The sequence below is a fragment of the Dryas octopetala genome, chromosome 4, assembly GCF_963921425.1.
Source record: "Dryas octopetala chromosome 4, drDryOcto1.1, whole genome shotgun sequence".
In the NCBI taxonomy this organism is placed as follows: Eukaryota; Viridiplantae; Streptophyta; class Magnoliopsida; order Rosales; family Rosaceae; genus Dryas; species Dryas octopetala.
This window is the reverse complement of record NC_141369.1, coordinates 26,116,894-26,137,841: the sequence shown is the minus strand read 5'-3', so window position 1 is coordinate 26,137,841 and position 20,948 is coordinate 26,116,894. Positions and strand designations below refer to the sequence as shown.

Below are 20,948 nucleotides of genomic sequence, written 5' to 3'. Positions count from 1 at the left end.
ATAACTGGTCTGCATCCATTTAAGAACCCCTCCCTGCATGCATCCAAGCAAATGTATATCCTTTGAAACACCCTTTTGCCACCCTCCTCCCTTGAACATATTTTCACTGTGGAACCTTTATTGGTTCTCAACAACTCAACTGCATAGTCATTGAGTCTGGCATATTGCTCCACATAATAGCCTTCATTCAAGACATAGGCCTTCCTCCTAGCTCTGTACACCTTGTTCCTTGTGACATTTACACCATAATCTTTTCTAACCTGACTTTGAAAATTTGATAAATTCCAGTTTGAATCCAATCTGAGTCTTTCAGCATATCTATCAGCAACCCAATTTGCATCTGCATGCCTCACATTTCCTGCTTTGGTACATTGATGCTCCAACTGCAATTTCTTGATAACCCATGTATCAGAACCACCATACTTGGGATTGCATCTGACCATGAATGGATAACCCTTACTACATACACATATGAAATTCAACCTTATATTATCATTCTTTACAAACCTCAACTTTCTGCCATTCACAATCCCCCACTCTTTAATTAATTCAATAGCATTATCCTTGCTAGGGAAATGTTGCCCTATTTCCATAATAGGATTTTTCAAATCTGTCTCTCTGTTGAATACCTTGAACTTTGACACCTTTCTTTTAACCCTCCTTTCACCTTCATTAGATGAAGACTCACTCAGACTCTCAAGCTCATCAGAGTCATGACAATCATCTGAAATCTCACCTGCATCATTAGTAGCAGTCACAGGATCAATTTCAGGGTCAACATTGGCAGAAAACATAGCTTCATCACCCTGTTCATCACCCTGCTCATCACCAGAATACTCATATTCACTATCAACAAACTCTTCATCTTCATCGTCACCTTGCTCATCAGCCAGACCATCACATTGTTCATCACTATGGTCAACAACCTCATCATCACCTTCCTCATCACCACTCTCATCACCATGTTCAACAGCCTCATCATCACCTTGCTCATCACCACTCTCATCACCATGTTCAACAGCCTCATCATCACATTGTTCATCACCATGTTCATTACCTTGCTCATCACCCTGCTCATCACCCTTACCACCATTTGCAGTGTCAACATTTGCATCACCTTTACCACCATCTTCTATAACCTGGGTAGCTACATGTTGATCAACCATCTTCTCAGATACAGAGACCTGTGTTAATAAGTTGAGAGTGTCAACCTCATCTATCCCTAAACTATACTCTGGACCATGCAAACTGGGCCACACAGTAGATGACTGACTCTCATGCTCATTTCTGATTGGATTTGGGCCTGTTAAGTAAATAACTGCAACCCTATTGACTGGTACAATAGCAACCATATTAAGTACCTCTCTGTCAGATCCAATATAAACTAGGCCTTCTGACCCTTTGAGGTTAGGAACCTTATGGTATACACTACATTTCTCGGGCTCAATCTTTTCCCTCTTAACTTCATATCCAAGTTCTTCACCAATTTTCATAAGGTCCAATAAAGATAAAAGGTCTGCTGAAAGATAGTCTAGGAAACACACCTTCCCCCCCTTATAAACCCCATCAGTAATGTCACCCCCATAGTGAATTTCTATTGTAAGCCCATCAGGATCACCTACAAATAATAACTAGATGTTTAAGTAACACATTCTTCACCATAAACAATAAACATATTAGGAAATAAAATGAAGTACAAATTTCGTAAACTAAATTGGTATCCGAAAAGTAAATTAAGTACAAAATTAATGACCATATGGCAATTTAAGACAAACAAAAAATTCCTGGCAAAAAAAAAAAAGACAAACAAAAATGGAAATCAAAATTTTAACTATCAATGTTAAACCCTATACCCTATTTCGTACCAGCCTTCAATGTTCAACTACCAATGCCCAAAATTCATTACTTTTGAGTACAGCATACCCATGTTTAAAAAATCAAAATATATTCCCATACTTTTGAGTATTAGCAGACAATATATATTCTCATTTGGTGAGTGGCAGACCATCGAGAATAACCAAGAAGCAAACAAACATTGATGACCACATAATAGTAAAAAACCCTAAACGTGGCAGGCCATGGAGAATACAACTCAGACAAAAGCCATCCTTTTCAGACAAAAGATTCTCAGCAAACAAACAAAAGAAACAGAAGCAAAATGCCAAGAACAAACAAAACAATATTCTCAACAAACAAACAGAAGCAAAATCAAAAACACATTTACCGTATATGGGATTATCTCCATCCCATCGAAAATCAAGAACCATCCTTGCAAAATTGCAAAAAACCGAATTAACCCACTGATTAGTCTTCTCTGACTACCTTTAATCCAATTAATTTCAAGTTTGGATCGACTTCTCGGTTTTTTTTTTTTCACTTTTTCGAATATACTGCATATGTGAGAGTATGTGACAATGCTGTTACCTTTTGGAGTCTTCGACCTTTCAATATCCCCCGTGAAATTACTGATTTGCCCTCAACAAACGAACATGTGTGCGGCACGTGATGAAAATAGACGGGCGTTAACACAAAATTGACGAAATGGACTATGTTGGGCCAACTTAATTAATAACTGGGTTGTATTGAGACAAAAAATAAATCGTGGACCAACTTGGGAAAATGGTTAAAATTAGTGGACCAATGGTGCATTTTACTCATATTATTAAACTCTGTTCATGTGTATTAAAAATTTGTAAAATACAAGGATTGTAATATTTCTCTCAGCCAAAGAGCCCATTTGACACTAATTCTTGGAAGCGCTTCCAGCGTTTATGCTAAGAAATACAAACATATTTTTATAAAAATTCTATGTAATTCATGCAAAAGCACTTGAAAGTACTTCCTGATAAAACACCTAATATATACTTCTCAAAAAACCTCTTTATAATAATTTTTATAACTCAAAAGTACTTTTATTTATTTTTGTCAAACTCTACCAAAAGTACTTTTACTAATCTGAAAGCGTTTTTGGCAATTCTAAAAACAGTGTCAAATGGGATCCGTTTTAGTTTGCAGATTCGGTTTTTTGAGAATTTCATATCCATGCTCATTTAAATGGATGAGAATGAATAATTTTAATTGTCGGGGATGAAAATGAATTATTATCATTTTAGTGTTTAAAAATGTTGAAAATGATAAACAATAAATCATTACCACTCCATGAATCAAAACTTATTTTTCAATAATACCTTTATTTATTATGTTTCAAATATTATTTTCGATTTTTAGTTGGGTTAATTTGGTAATAAGCACCTACAATAAATGTTTTTCCAAATGATGAGAACAGCAAACCCAATAGAGCTTAAGGGTTTTAAATCCCTCCTTCATCAGGTATCTCATACCTTTGTCAAAGGTAGCACATCCTTATGAATATGTTTTCAAAACATGAAATCTCATACACACTTCCAAACTCAAAATTCGCAAACGAAACGGGCTCTAACTGTTGTTGGACATGACCTACAGATATTTTGGGCTCAACTTAGAAACAAGAGAAACATGCATTTGAGAGCTTTTGGGCCAAGGAAACCCACCGGCATGACTAGTCGCATTGCATCGTAGCGCATACTGTCACTGTGATTTAGCTGTAAGCCAGTCAATGTGTGGGTGGGTTGTTAAGTTCAAATCTACTGTCTGAACAAAAGAGGAGAACTCGTCTACAGATATTACTATGAGTATGGCACTCACTATGTCTAATGGAGTATCATATATTATATATATCGATTCATTTTTTCAATCAGAATATTTAGAAGAGAGTTTCTTATCTGAATTAGTACGAATTATATTAAAGAAGATGCAAGGTCGGTAATGACTATTTAAGGGTGGCTAAGTACCAACGATGCATGATCTTTGATTCGTTTATAATATCTATTTCCCCAAGTCCCAGCCACCAAAAATTAAAAAGAAAATTAGAAGCTCTGAAGGTTGCTTTTCTGTTTGTTTTAATGTTTTTGCGAGATTAAGATATAAAGGAGATTCTAGCCAAACTCAACCCAAAGCGATGGATTTTGATTCCATGATTCCTACAAGTAGTGCTTGCAGGCAAGAGCGTCTAGCTTTTATATATAATCAAAGATACAAAGGCAGGAGAGGCTGAGGCAACCTTAAAAAACATTGATCATGACAGTAATCCAAGACAATGCCATTAGGAGTAGGACATTTATTTGTTGGGTCCTTCATCAGATGCCCAAAATAACAAAGATCAAATATTCTAATTCACACAATCGTCAACGGGGTCCGTGGGTTTGTAGTCATAAAAGTGTCCGTATAGAGTAGACCCAGAGCCCAACTTCATGCTAGCCCAATTAAATTCGGAACTTTCTCAGAAGCCCAACAAAGTATTCACCCTCCCTCCTCTTGGAGTCTTGTAGATGCCCCCACCACCGACGCACCACTTGGCTCCTCTATGTGTTTTTTAGTGGGTTACGTACTGGTGCTACATGTCTAGTGTGACATCCATTCACATGCTGGCAAGTGTAGTAAAATGAATTGTTTAAAATAAATACAACAAATTACACCATAGTAGTGGATCATTGCAGCATATTTATGGTGCGATTGTCTTATTCAAAACTTTTTCGTTACGATTTTACTTACGTGGCTGCAAGGGTTGCATCTAATAATTTTTGAATGGAATCCTCTTACAATGAGTCAATGAAGTAACTTGTATGTGTTTTAAATCTGACTTTATTGTAAAAGAATGCGCTCATAACATCTCTTACAAGTACGTCTATCATAGGACCAAATTAACTCTTAATTCTTATAACTGAAATGACATGAACCTACCATGCATATATCACCGTTCAAAGTCTCCCGATCCAATGATATCTATGGCCGGCCAGTCAAAGATGGATGTATCATGGACCGTTAATATCTACTATCGAGTGGGACCTAAGCCAAAGTAAGTCAGGTGTGGGATTCATGGGGCCTAAGCTACAGTAAAGGTAGGGATTAAACTGCCGAATTTTCCGGCGCAATGCAAAACTCAAATGAACGTTTTCAAATAGGAATCGTAAGAATCATGAAAATGGTCAAATGGCTCATAAGTTTCTGCCACTTTTAGCACTTTAACTTCGGACGGGAAAAGGGACAGTGACGAAGAGTGTTATGTCCAGAGACGACGCCGTACGTCTATGGATTGAGCTGCCTTTAATTTGTTGTTGCATTATCTATTGCTAGGCTTTTTCTTCTTCAAGAACGAGGAGGAAGCTACAAATATAACAAATTAAAGACAATGAACCGAGCCTAAAAACATATGCAATTTTAAGGAGGCGTATGTGCAAAATAAATAATTAATGAAGCCAGGGACAAAGACAAGAGTGAAGATTAAAGTAAGAAATGAACTTTTTTTTTTTTTTCTTTTTTTGTATACAGAGGAGGGAGCAATTATATTTCTCTAAACGCCCACGGTAAAAACTAAAAACATAAGGAGAGTACCCAACACACCCATGTCTAGAGACGAAAAGAAAACAGAAAAACCCCAAAAAAAAAAAAAAAAATACACCTACGAGAAATGAACCAGCTAGTGAGACGACATTAGTGATTTGTGTATCCAAAATGGAGGGCCGGAGTCAGAAAAGGCACTCCTCTTCCTCTGCGATGCATGCTCAAATTAATAGTTTGCTATGTAATTTGTTATAAGAGAATGAGATGAGTTGAGGAGGATGCTGGATGAGATTTCAGAGCCAGAGAGCCCCGGCCTCTTTAAGAAGAGGGACAAGGGTGCCATTGATATGCGAGGCCATGACTCGGTCCATAGAACCCACGAGTTTGCCACCAATGAAGACGACCGGCACGGCGGAGGAGGTGGCCAGTAGCCTCATGAGAGCCTTCTCCAAGTCTTTGCCTCTGGGGTCCTCGTCGAGCTCGTACACCGTTGGGTTCACACCCATGCCGCAGAACAGCCTCTTTATGGCGTGGCACATGCAACAACTGCTGATGCTGAATATCACCACCGCGTTCTCCGAGGCCAGCCTCTCTATGCGCTCCAGTGGGTCTCCCAAACCACTCCTTGTGGGCATGTACGAACCCCACGACTCTGTCTGATATTGCATTCTTCTTCCTTGTACGTCTTCTACTTCTGCACTACGAATCACTCAATATGGTAAACAAACTATAACCAAGTGTTTCAGACAACTAATTCTAATTGAGACTCAGATTGGTGAGGAACTCAGGAGAAGAGGGTTGCTATTTATAGAGCTCACTTTAGAGACTGGAAGCTTGTCAAGTGTCTATGCCTCCATGGGCTTCTTAAACTTTCTTTTTTCTTTTTTAAAATAATTTGATGGGTAGTCTTGGAATACACAATAAATATAACTGGTCTATCGTAGTCGTCACCGCATGCAAGAGGAGAGAGGGAGATCTCTTTCTAGCTAGTTTCTAACTTTCTAATGCTATAAACAGTAAAAAATGTGACTAATTAGACCGCGAATAAATTAATTAACATGAATCATGAATCATGAATCATGAATGTGATTAATTTATTTAATTATTAAGTTATACTTTAAATTGTGGAGAAGAGACATTAAGCTCAGGCTTTTTCAGAAGAGGGGTTGGGCAATAGACGGCTGTCTTCGTCCTTGTTGTCGGTCCTACCCTGCGCAGAGATCAAATTTTCAATTAAAAAACCAAGAACGTGAACGTGCCCATCACAAACCTCTCTTCCTTTTCTTGACGTAACACTTCATGCGCATTTTAGCTTCATCCCTATAAATCCTTTGGGCTATAGGCTATAGCTTCCTGGCTACCCAGCCTTGCCCAATCTTATTGGTTATTTAAATAAAATGATCAGAATATCTCAAGGAAACAAATTTATCATTTTCCTAATTTAATTTATTTAATAAGTGACTTGGATAATTGGATTAGTTCGAATTTGGTAGTGGACCCCTGCCTAGCTAATTTACTAATTAGTTACCTATAAATACATGGGATGCTTAGAAATTGGAATAGATGAATATGCTCAACAAGCATATATGATCTATATGTGCCTTATTGTATATATTGGATTTGGGCGGTTTCTTTTTCCTTCTTATCGAAAACAAAATCTATATATTATTTGCATGTGGGGATTCATTACTAGTTATTATTATCTAATAAGTAGATCGAGATGCCTATTAATTATCCTTTTCACTTAAGAGATATCTAGAATATTTATGCATGGAAGATCTTAATTTATCCCTCACACCTATGGAAAAAAGAAAATGTTCAAATTTATATTTGTTTGAGAAAAGAATCAATACTGTTATATATTCTGTATAAAGGTTAATCATAAACAGAAAGGGTTACTTATGGAATCATTGACCCATGTAAAAATGCTAAATTACATCAAGCTTGCACTAAAGTTAAGAGCAGAATTGTTTAATATATATATGAGAAGACTGACTAAATTTTAAGAAAACCATATAAAGGTAGGTGTTTGAAGAAGAAGGGATATATATATATTTATAATTATATATTAACCAAAGTACGGCCTCGTTAATTAAGATGCAGCTATTGATGGATCATCCTAGCTAGCTTTTGTTTCTTTATTGTACGTAATGAATATGTAGCAGGAGGTGGGGCACATGTTTGGCTCCATGGCTCACAGCACGCATGCTTAGACATGTATGCAGCATGTCCAGTATGTGGCAGTAGCTTTTTCATTATTTAGGTTCCTTATAAATACGAATTCATATTAAAGGTATATATAAATGGAAGATTATGTAAACCCCAGAGAGAGAGAGAGAGAGGTTAATAAGGATCGGACTTAGTGAGGTCCGTACAGGACGTTCCTTTTAACAGAAAAAGAAGGTGTCTGCTGGCATGCATGCTTTTGGTATTTGGAGTTGCTGCAGACGGAGGAGATCAAAATATATTTATGGTGCAGTGCAGGACAGTAGGCAAGGGTATGTCTTTGACTCTTGGGCGAGAAGGATGGGCGAAGAAACAGAAATTGATATTATTCGATTGTGCTATATATTGTCACTTGTCTGCCAAGTTACGTACGTACGTACGTACCCTCTTAAATTTAATTCTTACCCTCATGGCCTCATATACATATATACACACCCTTAATTGTTTAATTATATATAATCTTGGAGCAATTTATCTTTGTCTAACAAAACAAGCCCGTGAACTGATGAAGCTGCTTTTTGAATAAGGGTAGTACGTACGTATTTGAGAGGCATGACTTTATAGTAATAGTTGCAGTTTGGGCAGAGGCTCAGAGGCTCAGAGCCTGGATTGTATGTAAGTGTAACACACCCTGATATAGCTATGTTGTAGCACTCCTTTTTTGTCTGAAAGGGCTTAAAGGATTGAAATGCCACAACATGCTTGCATGCATGCCGCTGCACTACTATGACTATCCCACTCATGGAAATCTTCTGGTCAAAAGGAATATATCAAACGGTTTGAACAAGCAAAGCTCTAACTAGCGCATATCTCAAGTCTAAGAACCACGGCCGTTGGATAGTAATATAAAATTCAAACTGAAAACATCAGACGGCGGGGGGTCTAGGATTGTACTTTGATTCTTGGGAATATAATTCTTTTCAGTTGATCGAGAGAGAAAATGAATAAAGAAAAATGAAACCCTAGCTAGCCTCAGGCTTTCAGCTTTAATTTGATTAATTTGTCGCAATGTTGTGTATCAGTAGGTTTGCCATTTATAGTGGAACAAGCACAGAGAAAATAACGCGGGAGTGCGTTAGAATAGGCTAAAGGAAGAAGGAGCATTTATAAGCATCTTATCATCATATCGGGAGCAGAGAGCAGAGGCACATAAATAATTAATTGCAGGAAAAATGCATTTTTATATGCTTTTTTATTTTTTGTTTTTTTAGTTAGGGGAAGAGGATGGAACTTGGGTGCAGATATAACCTTTTCTTTCAATTGAGGTAGCCAATAACTGCACATTTATATACGCTTTAGGTCTCCTACCAATTGTCCCTGCTCCACTTTCTCGGGTGTTACTCCCACCCCTTCCTCACTTGTACCTAATTGTTGCACTCTTTTGAAAAATTGCATTTAACATAACAATTATAACAATATTAATTATTCGAGTGACTATTAATGTTCATTTACTACCGAGTTTTACAATTTTCGAATTTTTTGGGGCATGTATATAAACATCTTGCATCAATCACTATAATATATATATTGGAGGAGTTTCTTAAAGGGATACCTTTTGATAAGAATATATACGCATATATTTGAAGCTGTTTATATTTTGAAAATTTCTTTAAAGCGGATGATTGTAAATATTTATTTACGGATTTCTGGTGCTGAGTGATAAGCAATAGCACCAAGCACTCGGTGCTGGTTTTTTATAACTAACAAGGGGCTTTTTGTAGCGTTCGTTGTCGCTACCAATGTGACCTTGTTTTTCGATGTACAACTTGTGGAGATTTAATATTATGTTTTCAGCTCTAGGATTTTGGACGGAGCCCAAAATTATAGAATTAAAATTTAAAATAGAAATCAAAAATCTGGTCTAACCCCTCGAAGGAACAAAGCATATATATATAGGGGTTAATTGGTTGTACAAGGACAGTATGAATTACTTACTGCATTAATTAGCATGTATACAAAACAACAGAGTTAATTTGCTTGTGAGGAGTGCATATATATATAAGGGTAATTTTGGAGTGCCAAAATCATCTTTTATTATTATAGATGAATTAGAAGATATCTTTACCAAAACCCTTTTAGGGGGTGCCGGAACGCATGAAGAAGAAAGGTTTGGAAAATTAGGTCAGCATTTGAACATGCAACTGTTTGTTTGACCAAATCTTTTGTCTTTCTTTCTCACAAGACTCACATACAGAGAGAGGCACAGGCAGCACAGTGGATGATCGATCTGGGTGGTGATGATGATGATGATGCATATTGTTGAGCAAAGTCTGACGCAACAGTGGTTTTAAAATTTGAAAAAGGAAGCAAGTAATGCCACTTTAAGGAATAGTGCTGAGTCCTTGAGCCGTTAAAGCAACAGACCATGACGGCTTTTCTCAGCCTTTGTTCCTCACATTTCCAAACCAGCTGACGTTACCCCCAATCGTTGACTGCTTTTTCCTTCAACTTTTACTGCCATTTACCCTCCTCTTTGTCGCTTTCACTTTCGACAACCATCCATATATGCTATACTATGCTACGCTTTCTCGTTAACGAATTAAGTAATTCTAATTGAGGTACGTACTTCTTAATTCTTAAATTAATTATTAATTAATTTCAACTCTTACATATATATATATATATGAACATAGTTAGCGAAGGAGGGGGCTTCAAATATCAAGGCCCTGTTCCTGTTTTTCTTAGGAATGTGAGCTCTCTCTCTCTCTCTCTCTCTCTAAGTGTGAATTAGACCACAATTAATTAAAATATTAGTAATAGAAAAGTTTGAATTTTGAGTTGAATTATTTAATTAAAGTACAGTGAAGGGAGGTAGGGGGTGTATCGGTATTGGGATCTGTCGGTGCTTTTGTCTGACCTTGTGTTCCAACACTAGTACTGAGTGAGTGAGTGGTGTCACAACTCAGACGGCAATCTCTGTCTTCTACTCTTCTGTCTCGGTTCCTGATTGGGTGCCAGACTAACTTATTCCTCACTTGGGTGCATCTTTGTTTCCAAACAAACACCTACTCATCCTATTTTGTAAACCCTTGTGTATGTCCCAAAGTGACACCAATCATAATGAATCTGCATATGCGAGGACGATGAATAATGTGGTGCTCATCAACTATACTGTATGCAAAGAAAACAAATTCACTTTACATATCTTTTAGGTTTTGGTATAGCATATTTTTAAGTTTTAGATACGCACACAACTTGACAAGTTGACAGTATATATAAGCAAATACGTGCTATGTATGTCATATATAGTATATATGCTTGCGGAGTACTTCAGCCATCAGCATAGTTGTTACCGATGATTATTAGCCCCGTTTGGGATTGTTGTGGAGGACCCAAAAGCTGCTGTGGATGACAATTCTCAATCACTCACAACAGTTTTGGTGTTTGGTAAAAAAATGAAAAAGTGCTTTGTCCCACAATTCTCAACTCCCCACAACAAAAATAGAAAACAAGTTTGTAGATGCTTTTGAAAGATGCAGTGAATCACAGCAACAATGAAAATTTTATTTTATCCATAATACCCTCATTTTAGTAATTATAAATAGTCACAACAGTTTTACATTATAATTTACCAAACACCTTCATACTGTTTTTTGTACTCACAACACTTTTGAAAATATAGTTTACCAAATACTCAAATGCTTTACTTCACAGCTGACTTTACTTCACAGCTGCTTTACTTCACAGCTGCTTTTTCTCACAGCAATACCAAACTAAGCCTTAATCTAATATATATTGAATGTCTAATAAGGTCATAAATAGTTATTAAATCTATAAAAATATTTTATTAGATTCCTTTATCTAATATATATGGTACACTTATAACAAAGTATACACTATTCTTGATACAAAACAACACATACAAATTTTCAAGTAATTTAAAAAATAATCATTTTTCCATTATGTGTATAACCATCTAAAACAGAGATCTCACGTGACATCGGATAGACTAATTGTTAATAAGGCTATAGATATCTATCGAGTCTCTCTACTTAATATTTTAAGCTTTTAGAATGGTTAGCTTAAAGAATGTTTAATTTAATTATAAACCAATTAATTAGTACTTTTCAAGCTTTCCCTGCAGCATTAACAAATTGTTTGTCGTTTGCATGTGTCTTTACACTTGACCATATGTGGCCTGTGGGGGGGGTGGAGTCAGATTCCTTCAGTAAGTGTGGGACTGGAGAGACATAGCCGCATGGCCACCATGTTATGTTATGTGTCCTTAACAATATACACTTAGTATAGCTAGGTTTAATTTATTTTTACTTTTTGCACAGGTTTAATTTGTTGTGCATATATAATATTAATATTTGATATATGTTTTCTAACTAGGACATTGATATGAAATAAATAAATTTTTTAAAATACTTTTTGAATTACAAACCAAACGGGACTTTAATGTTTTGTTACTATTTCATTTCTCAAAATTTCAAATCAACGGTTTTTTTTTTTGGTACTAAGGGTTCAAATTTTGGCATGCATGCAATTGTGTGTTGTAAATTTGTAATTAATTAAACTAGAATACTTTTTTCTACTATCTGTACGTCTCCTAGCTAGGCTTGGTTCGGGGCATGTTAAATGTTAATAGGTTGCTGGATAAAGGATGCTACAGTAGACAATGGGTCTGTAATTCTGTATCCATTTCCACTACTTGGTTCTTTTTAGTACTACTTTATTTAATTTTCAAGTCTCACAGAGAAACAGCAACGTCCAACACCCCCAAACATTCTCTACGTGACTATCAGACTCTGTCTGATTATTCTAAATTAAAGCCCAACACGTCATATACACGTGATTGTTTCATCACCACCGTCCTTAATTAATTAATTTCTATTGTTAGTTAATTAATTGTAATTAAGCCTCAATTTTTCCTTGGCACATTTTCTTTAAACACCCGTTAATATACATGCTCTTCTACGCACGGGGTCGAGTTTAAAAGTACTCGATCTGCAAACACTCAAGCTCATCACCTAATTGAAGAAAACGATTCTGCCTAGGCATAAGATGTATTGAAAAAGGTTGGAACAAATTTAGCAGGTTTAAAAGGATTACATGATCTGAAATCTTTGTTTTTCTGGTGAGAAAATGAGTAAAATATTTAATTTTCAACTTTCAAGGTAAAAAGAACTTATCATTTGGCAAACTTGACAATATTAACACTAAAATATAATGAAATAAATCATGAAAGAAATAAAAATGTCACAAGAAACTACAGAAAGCTTAGTGTACAAGATCTATCTTAATCTATATTGGATGTACCTGAACCTTACCCTAAAGCCAACCCATTCCACAACCAGCAATAGGTGATGGCACAAGTCGTTAATATAATCCCCTTCTCTATTCAACAGTTAATGAACGATTTAAAACCACAAACTAAGCAGCTGAAAAATATAAACTACGGACATTTTCTATGCAATAAAGTTCCCTCTGCGGGGAGAAAAGGAAGCTTCACAACTTTTTTCCCAGAGACTTTATGTTACTACAGCAGGACAACCTTCTCCTCCTGTTACCGAGAAATTTATTGCCTAGAAATTGGCGCCATTTGCATGGATGACTGTGGGCTGTAAAATTTACCATCGGGAGCCTGAAAACTCTGATAAGAATTTGCTGGTGCCATGAAGGGAGACATGCCATTCGCTGGAGCTCCTACTGCTGGATAACCAGGCATTGGCGGTGGCTGTTGGCCCATGCTATAGCTGAATGGTACAATAGCTGCTGATCCAGCAGCCTGCATATAGTGGGGCACAGGGTACTGCGGTATTGGTGGTAACGGTGGCAGTGGTGGAGGAGAAGATGATGGGGGAGGTGGCGGCTCACTAGGAGTATATTGTTGGTTGGTGGTAGAAACATTGTGGTTGTGCTGGAGAGATTCAGAATGTGGGAAGGGAGAAGATGGAGATGGGTTAGGACTCTGGGGTATGTAAGATGATGATTGGTCATTCTCGAGCTTAGGCCTCTTTTCCAATTGATAATCACCAGGAGTTTCTTTAATTGGATTGCCGATGACACCCTCTGATGCGAGAGAGGACAGGACATAAGACAGCATCTGGGCTGAGGATGTTGATGCAGTTAGCTTTGCTGCCACTGCAGCAGCTGCAGACTTGCGAGGATCTTCCTCCACATGACCAGATTTATCGGGAAAAGGAACCTGCTGTGTGTACATTACTGGAGCTGATTGTTCTCTACCCACTGCCATAAAGCTGTGAGGTGCTACAGAAGTATGAGCTTCCTTTGAGCTTTGGTCTCCTATCGGCTGCAGGTTGTCGCAATTCAATAACTGACGGAAGATATTAGTTGCCTGTTCTGACTGGGAGTGTGCGGCCTGGAAAACAATGCATACATAGGGTGCACATTTAATAGGTATAGATACCATATAACTAGAATTTTTTTATTATCGCAGGACTGGGAGGGTAACAAAACCAACAGCCCTGACGTAATAAATGCATAATTAACATATCTGCGCAAATGTTTCTTTTAATCTATTTGCAATATCATATAGCTATGAGTTTTATACATATACGGAATCATGATCAATGCAATGCACATATGGAATGTTTTACCACATTCAATTCAATGTGATGAAGATAACTTAATAGGTATGTAAAACGTCCATATAGTTATGTAAAACTTCAACAAAAGTAGATTGATATACACGCCAAACCTGAAGTTGGTTGCGGACTTGATCCAACTTGAATTCCTGATTAAAATAAAAGAAATTAAAAATAAACCATGTCAGTTTGCCTAAAATCAAAATCTCATAAACAGCGAATGAAAATTCCAATATTTTGCACTTCGGATAGTCTGCCAACCAACCTGCTCCTGAAGAGCCTCTCTCAAATGAGACACAAGACTAGCTCTTGACGATTCAACTGCTGTTAGTTGTTCAATACAGTCCCTCAGTATAGCATGCTGCCCCTGTACCTCCTCTGCAAATGTAGAGATGGCCAATTCAAATACCAGAGGCAAGAATATCAAGGAAGATCAATTAAGTTTTTTTTATTTTTAGAAAGAACTTAAATCACAATGGACCAAACAAATTAATCATATCTGCAAGCCAGACAACGAATGCACAGAATGTTCAAAAGACATAGGCATAGGTTCAGCAAACAATCAAATAAATGACAACATAACTTTCATTTCTTCCCTAACTTAAGGTCCAGGATTTGCTAACACAATAATAAATTTCTTTCCTAACTTATTCCTTTTCTTGGATATTCTTTTAGGCAACGGAAACACTTATCAGAATATCATATAGAGCAGATTTTCAATAGCAGGACATTGTAGATATCGTGGATCACCACAAACCACATTGATCATACAGTGAAATCAACACAATAAAAAACGTTCTGGAACATCACACATACGCGTCATGCATGGGAAATGTTCTATATGATACAATGTGCTTGACTTCATACCAACAACATGTGCAATTATAACAGGCAATATGAATACGACATATGTTTTTAACCTAAATTACAGTTTGTCTTTATCTAATGCACAATATTGAATTAAAAACAAACATATTAAAAGTAGGAGAAACACCATCAAGAAGATAAACACGTGGGGTATACCTGAATTGAAATCACCACCAATTTCCTTCTCTACTTTCTCAAGACGGCCAATAGCATTCCTACATTTGCTCAATATAGTGTCTTCATCCATCTGCCCATAAATAACTTGGTAATCCGAAACTATTTTGTCCAATGTAGTTCCAGCAGGAGGTTTCTATTTTTATTTTATGAGAAAAAAAAGAAGTAAAAGAACAAAAGAATTAGCCATCAAATCATAAACTGAAATAAAATGCTCATGCAACCAAACATTCATAACGATATGAATTACCGGTCTGACGCCCAAATGCTTCCCATTTCTATTATTATTATTTTCCAGCTGCCTTCCGACAAACTCTTCCTTAAGAATTTGTCCCCGAGAACCAAAAACTTTTCTCTCTTCCCATATACCAATCTACAAGTAAAAATTTGGAAACAGCTATCAGTAACAGCTTCATGCCATTGTCTAGAAGAAGAAAAAAATTGAGTCCTTCTCACACTAATAATAGAGATGAAAAGACCAAATAAAGATAACAAAAGAAGCAACAAGATTGCAGGCATTCACGAAAGAAAAGGAAAATATACCTGAAAAAGATAAGTGTAAGCTCCTACAAGCATTGCCTCCCCCCTCCCCCTCCCCACAAAAAAAAAAAAAAAAAAAAAAAAAAAAAAAAAAAGGCTCTAGAAGCTTCATTGGCAAAGGCATTTTTACAAATCACACTGCAATGTTTCTAAATAGTAAAGTCCCTCTAAGCATGCATCTTATAAATTCATGAGATTCTAGTTTGCTCATGGTTTCCTTTGGATTAAGCGGTTGTCTAAAGAAACTAATCGCCAGGACAACTGATTCCTTTTTTCTTTTTCAGGAAAATTAAAAAACCCAAACGGAGTACACAGGTGATGAAATTATACCAGCCGTAGTGCTGCATTTCTTCCAAACTCATCACCGCTTTCAGTTACATCACGAAGAGCATCTGGAAGAACCTTCCAGAATTCACCAACAAACTCCGAACCCTTTCGCCTACTGTTCTGTAAGATATCATTTGCAAGATACAGGAAAGCCAATCTCTGCTCACGTGGAGAGCAATGAAATTGCCTAGCCCACGTTTCAACAACTTGTCTTGCTTTATTCATGTGGAAAATACACCAATGTGATAAAGCTTAATTGCATTAAGGATAACCACCAACTAATAGACACCAAACATAACAACAAGCATTGTCAACATATGTGAAAAAAGAATGAAAAATGCAAAAGATCAAGTTGTAAAACAAATATTGCTAGCTGTAACTTGTAAGTGAATATATATCATGAGAAAAGTATAAATACCAACTGAAATAAACCAAACAATGGTCAAAGAGTAGAGGGTAAACAAATTTAAAATTGGACATGGAAAATCCATTGAATATGTGGAGTGACAATGGAATGCAAACCCAATGAAGCTTTCAACTAAAGAATCCTCGTATGTACAAAATCTCCCAGAAATGAGTTATGTAATAAAGATTATGAAAAATAAAGGTGCTAATTTGTCCCAGAAAAAGAAAGTTGACTCAACTATGCAAGAAGGAAAGAAAAAAGTTTCATTGATTAGCACCTTTATGTTCGGCTGATTTCTAGTCAAAACAACCAGAAAAATTGTCTAAGACTAAAAAAGGAAAGAAAACATTTAAAGAAAACATTGTTTTCCATATGATATCAGCAGGAGGATACTCTCTATGCTCGCTTGCGAGTTGTTGAGCTTGGCTAGCTTCTCCACTAAAATTTGCGGATTAAATGTACCCCCCATGATTCCAGTAAACGTTGGCCCAACTAGTGATGAACAATGGCAGGCCTTTAAAACTGAAAACCTTCACACAACAAGAAAACATTTAAAAATATGCACACAAAAATTCCCACATGGTAAGATAATTAAAGGCACAACATATTAACAAAAAAAGTTTCATGTGGTTATTAAGCAAGCATCACTTGAGCTGACAAGCATAACTTACAGGGTTACTATGTGAAATGTTAGAAAGAAACCCTAGAAAACTCAGTGATTTTTTACAAAGCCTTAAGAAGGGGAACCTTGCATTTGCAACCACACAAGCTACAATCATGCTTATCACCATCGCCACGGAACACGAGTAGAGTCTATAGATTCCCATTAATTTGTTATTCCTACAGTTTTTATCTTTCTTTGAGAAATAGCATAAGAATATCATGTTGTTCACAAATTTAGAATATCAACGCTTCCTATGGATAAATTACTTCCAACTTTGTAATGTTTCCAGTTCCCAAACCAGAGCTTGAAAGGATAATACCTTCTAGATTTCAAACCTAAAACAAGAGCATGCAATGAGCCTATAGGACGTAGAAAACAACATGATTCAAGTAAATAACATTCTAAATCTAGTCAGGGATAAAAAGAAAATAGTAGAAAGTGAATAAAAATATACAAGATTAAATTGACTCCAAATCTAGAGTTGGATATTATAGGTCTGTACAAAGTCTGGAAGAAGTGACACCTATGTTCACTATGAGAAGACAAGAAATACAGTACTTGCATGCTAATTGGCAATATTTAAGTACAAAAAGTTTCATACTTTGGGACCTCGATTTAGATGGTTATCTCAAATGAATGAAGACAAATCCACCATCCATATCTAAAAATTTTCAGAGGTAATGAAGGTCTCATTGTCAATACACTATAAACCATTTCTGAAAATGAAAAATGAAAATATGGGGATTAAGGACCTTTGTTCAAACTTTTGTTGTATACACCAATAATGATGATGCCAAATGGCCTGCGCTCTACAAGTCTATAATTTTGCAATAACTTCTAGAAGAAAACAGATAAAGTGGCAAATAGACAACCATCATTATGTCAAATCCAATCCTCTAAGAGAATTCATAGAATTTCATATGTTTCTTTTCCTAATTTTGCTACACATGAGACTCACTCATGGTATCTGCAAACTACCAAATATCAATGTGTTTGTTTACGAGGTTTCCATCTTCAGAAACCATGCAGATACTAAAACCTAGATACTCAGTGATTAATTAAAATTAAATTAAATTATTTTATTCAAATTATCAACCATAACAGATTTAATTAAAGCAGCATTAACCAAAGCCCAAATTTTTCTTTTTTCATTATCTACATGTTAATCCTAACTTTTCCTATCCAATCAAAGCAGTTATTCAAAAAGGTACTCCAAAACTCTGAAACAGACAAACAAAATATTCGTCAACTAAAAAATCAAAAACAAGAAAAAAAAGAGCGGACTGGGGTTTACAGGAGGGTACAACAACAGCCCAAAAGTAAAATTAAGAAATATAAAGTGTAACCAATAGAATGAAAAAAAAGGGAGCAAAAATTGAAAGCCCTAAAGCTGAGAGTAAGCACCTGTTATGGTTATAGGAATGCGGTGGTGTGAGAGAATCAGCGGGTACAAGTAGCACGCAGGAGTTCTTCTTCCATGGAGGGTTGGGTGAATTGGTTGGAATGGAAATAAGGGATTGGTTGGAGGTTGGAGGTTGGAGGCTGGAGGCGAAGCTGAGCAACTGTGAATTCGCCAATTCGGAGTCACAAACTCTCAAAGACAAAGGCTTTCAGTTTAACGGGCTGTTTGTTTTTGAGTTTGGCTTCGGCTCTTCTCGCTTAGATATTACAAGTACGCTGCTGGGGAACTTACACTTCCCAAACTACCCTTCTAGGGGTTTAGCCGTAAGCCGTGAACGTCAAGTACAAAACAAGGCCTTATTTCATATTTAGTACTTAAATTTTGACCCTTGTCTTAATGTGGTATCTAAATTTTTATTTGTCCCAATTGAGTACCTAAACTTTTATTTTGTGTCTAATAGGTACCAAAATGAATTTTTGTTAAAATTGTCAATAAAAATTAAGGGCAATATAGTCAAAGTATATTTTAATTATTTTCTTTATATGTTTAAAATTATTTAAAAAAAACACACAACAAACAAAAAAAATTAAAAATTAAAATTAAAAAATAAATTTTTTGAAGTGACTATATTGCCCCTAACTTTTGTTGATAATTTTAACATAAATTCATTTTAATACCTATTAGACACAAAATAAAAGTTTAGGTACTCAATTGGGACAAATAAAAGTTTAGGTACCACATTAAGACAATGGTCAAAGTTCAGGTACTAAATATGAAAAAAAACCCACAAAACAAATGTCTGGTGACTTGTGACGACGTCGTACTCGTGCATCTATTATTTAGCATTGTGAGATTTCTTTCATATGAAACAATTTTTTTTCTGTGAGGATATAAGAACAATATTTTACTCATTAATCATTATTATGATCCAAAAGACATGCATATATATGTAAAATTTTTAGGGTAATTTTGTTTAAAGTCCAATTCATAAATTAGGCTAATAACTCAATCTACTTATTATAGGAAATTTTAGTCCGATCTACTTTAATGAGAAGAGTGTGTCACGAAAGTCACTGAATGCTGGGTAATTGTAAAGGCATGCATATCATAAGCTAAACATGGATTCATTGAAAACTTAATAATTTTTTAAGGGTTACAAGTATTTGAATAATTTAATAGCTACAAACAAAAGCCCTTTCATATTATATTATAGGGGGGTTGACCTTAATTAAAGATATACAAATTGCTAATGGTGGAAAATAAACATTAGTACAAATTATTGAATACCAAAGATACAAATGATGAATACCAAATATATGAATATTGAATATTAAAGATACGAATGTTGAATAGTAAAAATATTAATATTAAATACCTAAAATACTAATGTTGTATAATAAATATACAAATGTTGAATGATAAAATACAAATGTCGAATACTAAAAATACAAATGTCATCAAATACTGAATGTTGAATACAAGGTTGAAGTTTGAAGAATTAAATAATAAAAATAAAAAAAGTTGCCTCTAAAAAAAAGACGTTTTTTTGGTGTGATTATGCTGGCATTAAAATTGATATATATTTTATTTATTGTTGAAGTTTGTTGCTAATGGATTAGGCCTTGATCCAAGTATGGGTTCTACCAGATATGTCAATTTATGGTTAACGAATTAGTTGGTGTTGCTAGGCCCATGGTTCTCTAGTTGGTTTGTGGTTGTCGGGCCTTGGGCAGTGGGCATCCACAGTGGTGAAAAAATTGTTCACCTCACGCAGTTACTCCAATTAGTATTGATTTTTTTTATTGAAATTCCGAATTCGTATGGATTTTTAGATACAAATTTAAAAAAATAAAAATAAAGGTTTATTTTTTAAAATTTGTATCTGAAAATCTAAATTGTGAAAATCGGTATACCAAATCAAAAAAATTTGGTTGGTAGATGGTTGGTTCGGTAAAAATCAGACCAAAGGCCAGCCCTACTTTTACTCAACTTACTCACCATGGCTGGCGTCTTTTCCTTATGTATTTTAATTTTTTTTTAATTTTAGGATAATTTTTTATAATGTGTCATTTTTAATAATTTTGGAAATGGGTACAATCATTAGAAGTTAGGAATAGTCAGTCAGCCGTGAATCCAAGGCATGAAAGGAGGGGAGAGGAAGTCTTGAATTTGCTTTATTTTTGAAGAGTACAAAACAGAAGTAGAAGAGAACAAATAGACCACCATTAATTGAAGCTCCAACAAAGCAAATAAAATCTATCAGGGACTGTTTGCATAAGCGTTGCATAGTTTTTCTTTGATCATGAGCACATAATAGCTGCTACTAGTCCATATCCACATGCACAAGAAATAAATATGAAACAAGTAATTTGGAAATATAAGATCTTCGCAAAAACAATGTTGCTGTTGATG

The 20,948-nt window shown here is 35.6% G+C and overlaps 2 protein-coding genes across 3 annotated transcripts; both read right to left on the bottom strand.

The window, feature by feature from the left end:
- Positions 1-5,672: 5,672 nt before the first annotated feature.
- On the bottom strand, positions 5,673-6,047 carry LOC147288970 (glutaredoxin-C1-like). The gene has a single exon (XM_086241330.1). It carries the CDS (start codon positions 6,045-6,047, stop codon positions 5,673-5,675), a length of 375 nt encoding a protein of 124 aa, XP_086097456.1.
- A 6,714-nt stretch (positions 6,048-12,761) lies between these two features.
- Positions 12,762-18,772, bottom strand: LOC147288969 (ENTH/VHS family protein). Of its 2 annotated transcripts, none has more exons than XM_086240303.1 (8): positions 18,539-18,772; positions 16,864-17,000; positions 16,068-16,315; positions 15,448-15,570; positions 15,180-15,333; positions 14,422-14,534; positions 14,270-14,305; positions 12,762-13,930 (listed from the first exon to the last, which is right to left on the bottom strand). In XM_086240303.1, exons 2-8 carry the CDS (start codon positions 16,937-16,939, stop codon positions 13,127-13,129), a joined length of 1,554 nt encoding a protein of 517 aa, XP_086096429.1. In that variant the 5' UTR covers positions 16,940-17,000; positions 18,539-18,772; the 3' UTR covers positions 12,762-13,126. The 2 variants fall into 2 exon arrangements, with proteins under 2 accessions (XP_086096429.1, XP_086096430.1); XM_086240304.1 differs by having other exon boundaries at positions 16,864-16,992.
- Positions 18,773-20,948: the final 2,176 nt, after the last annotated feature.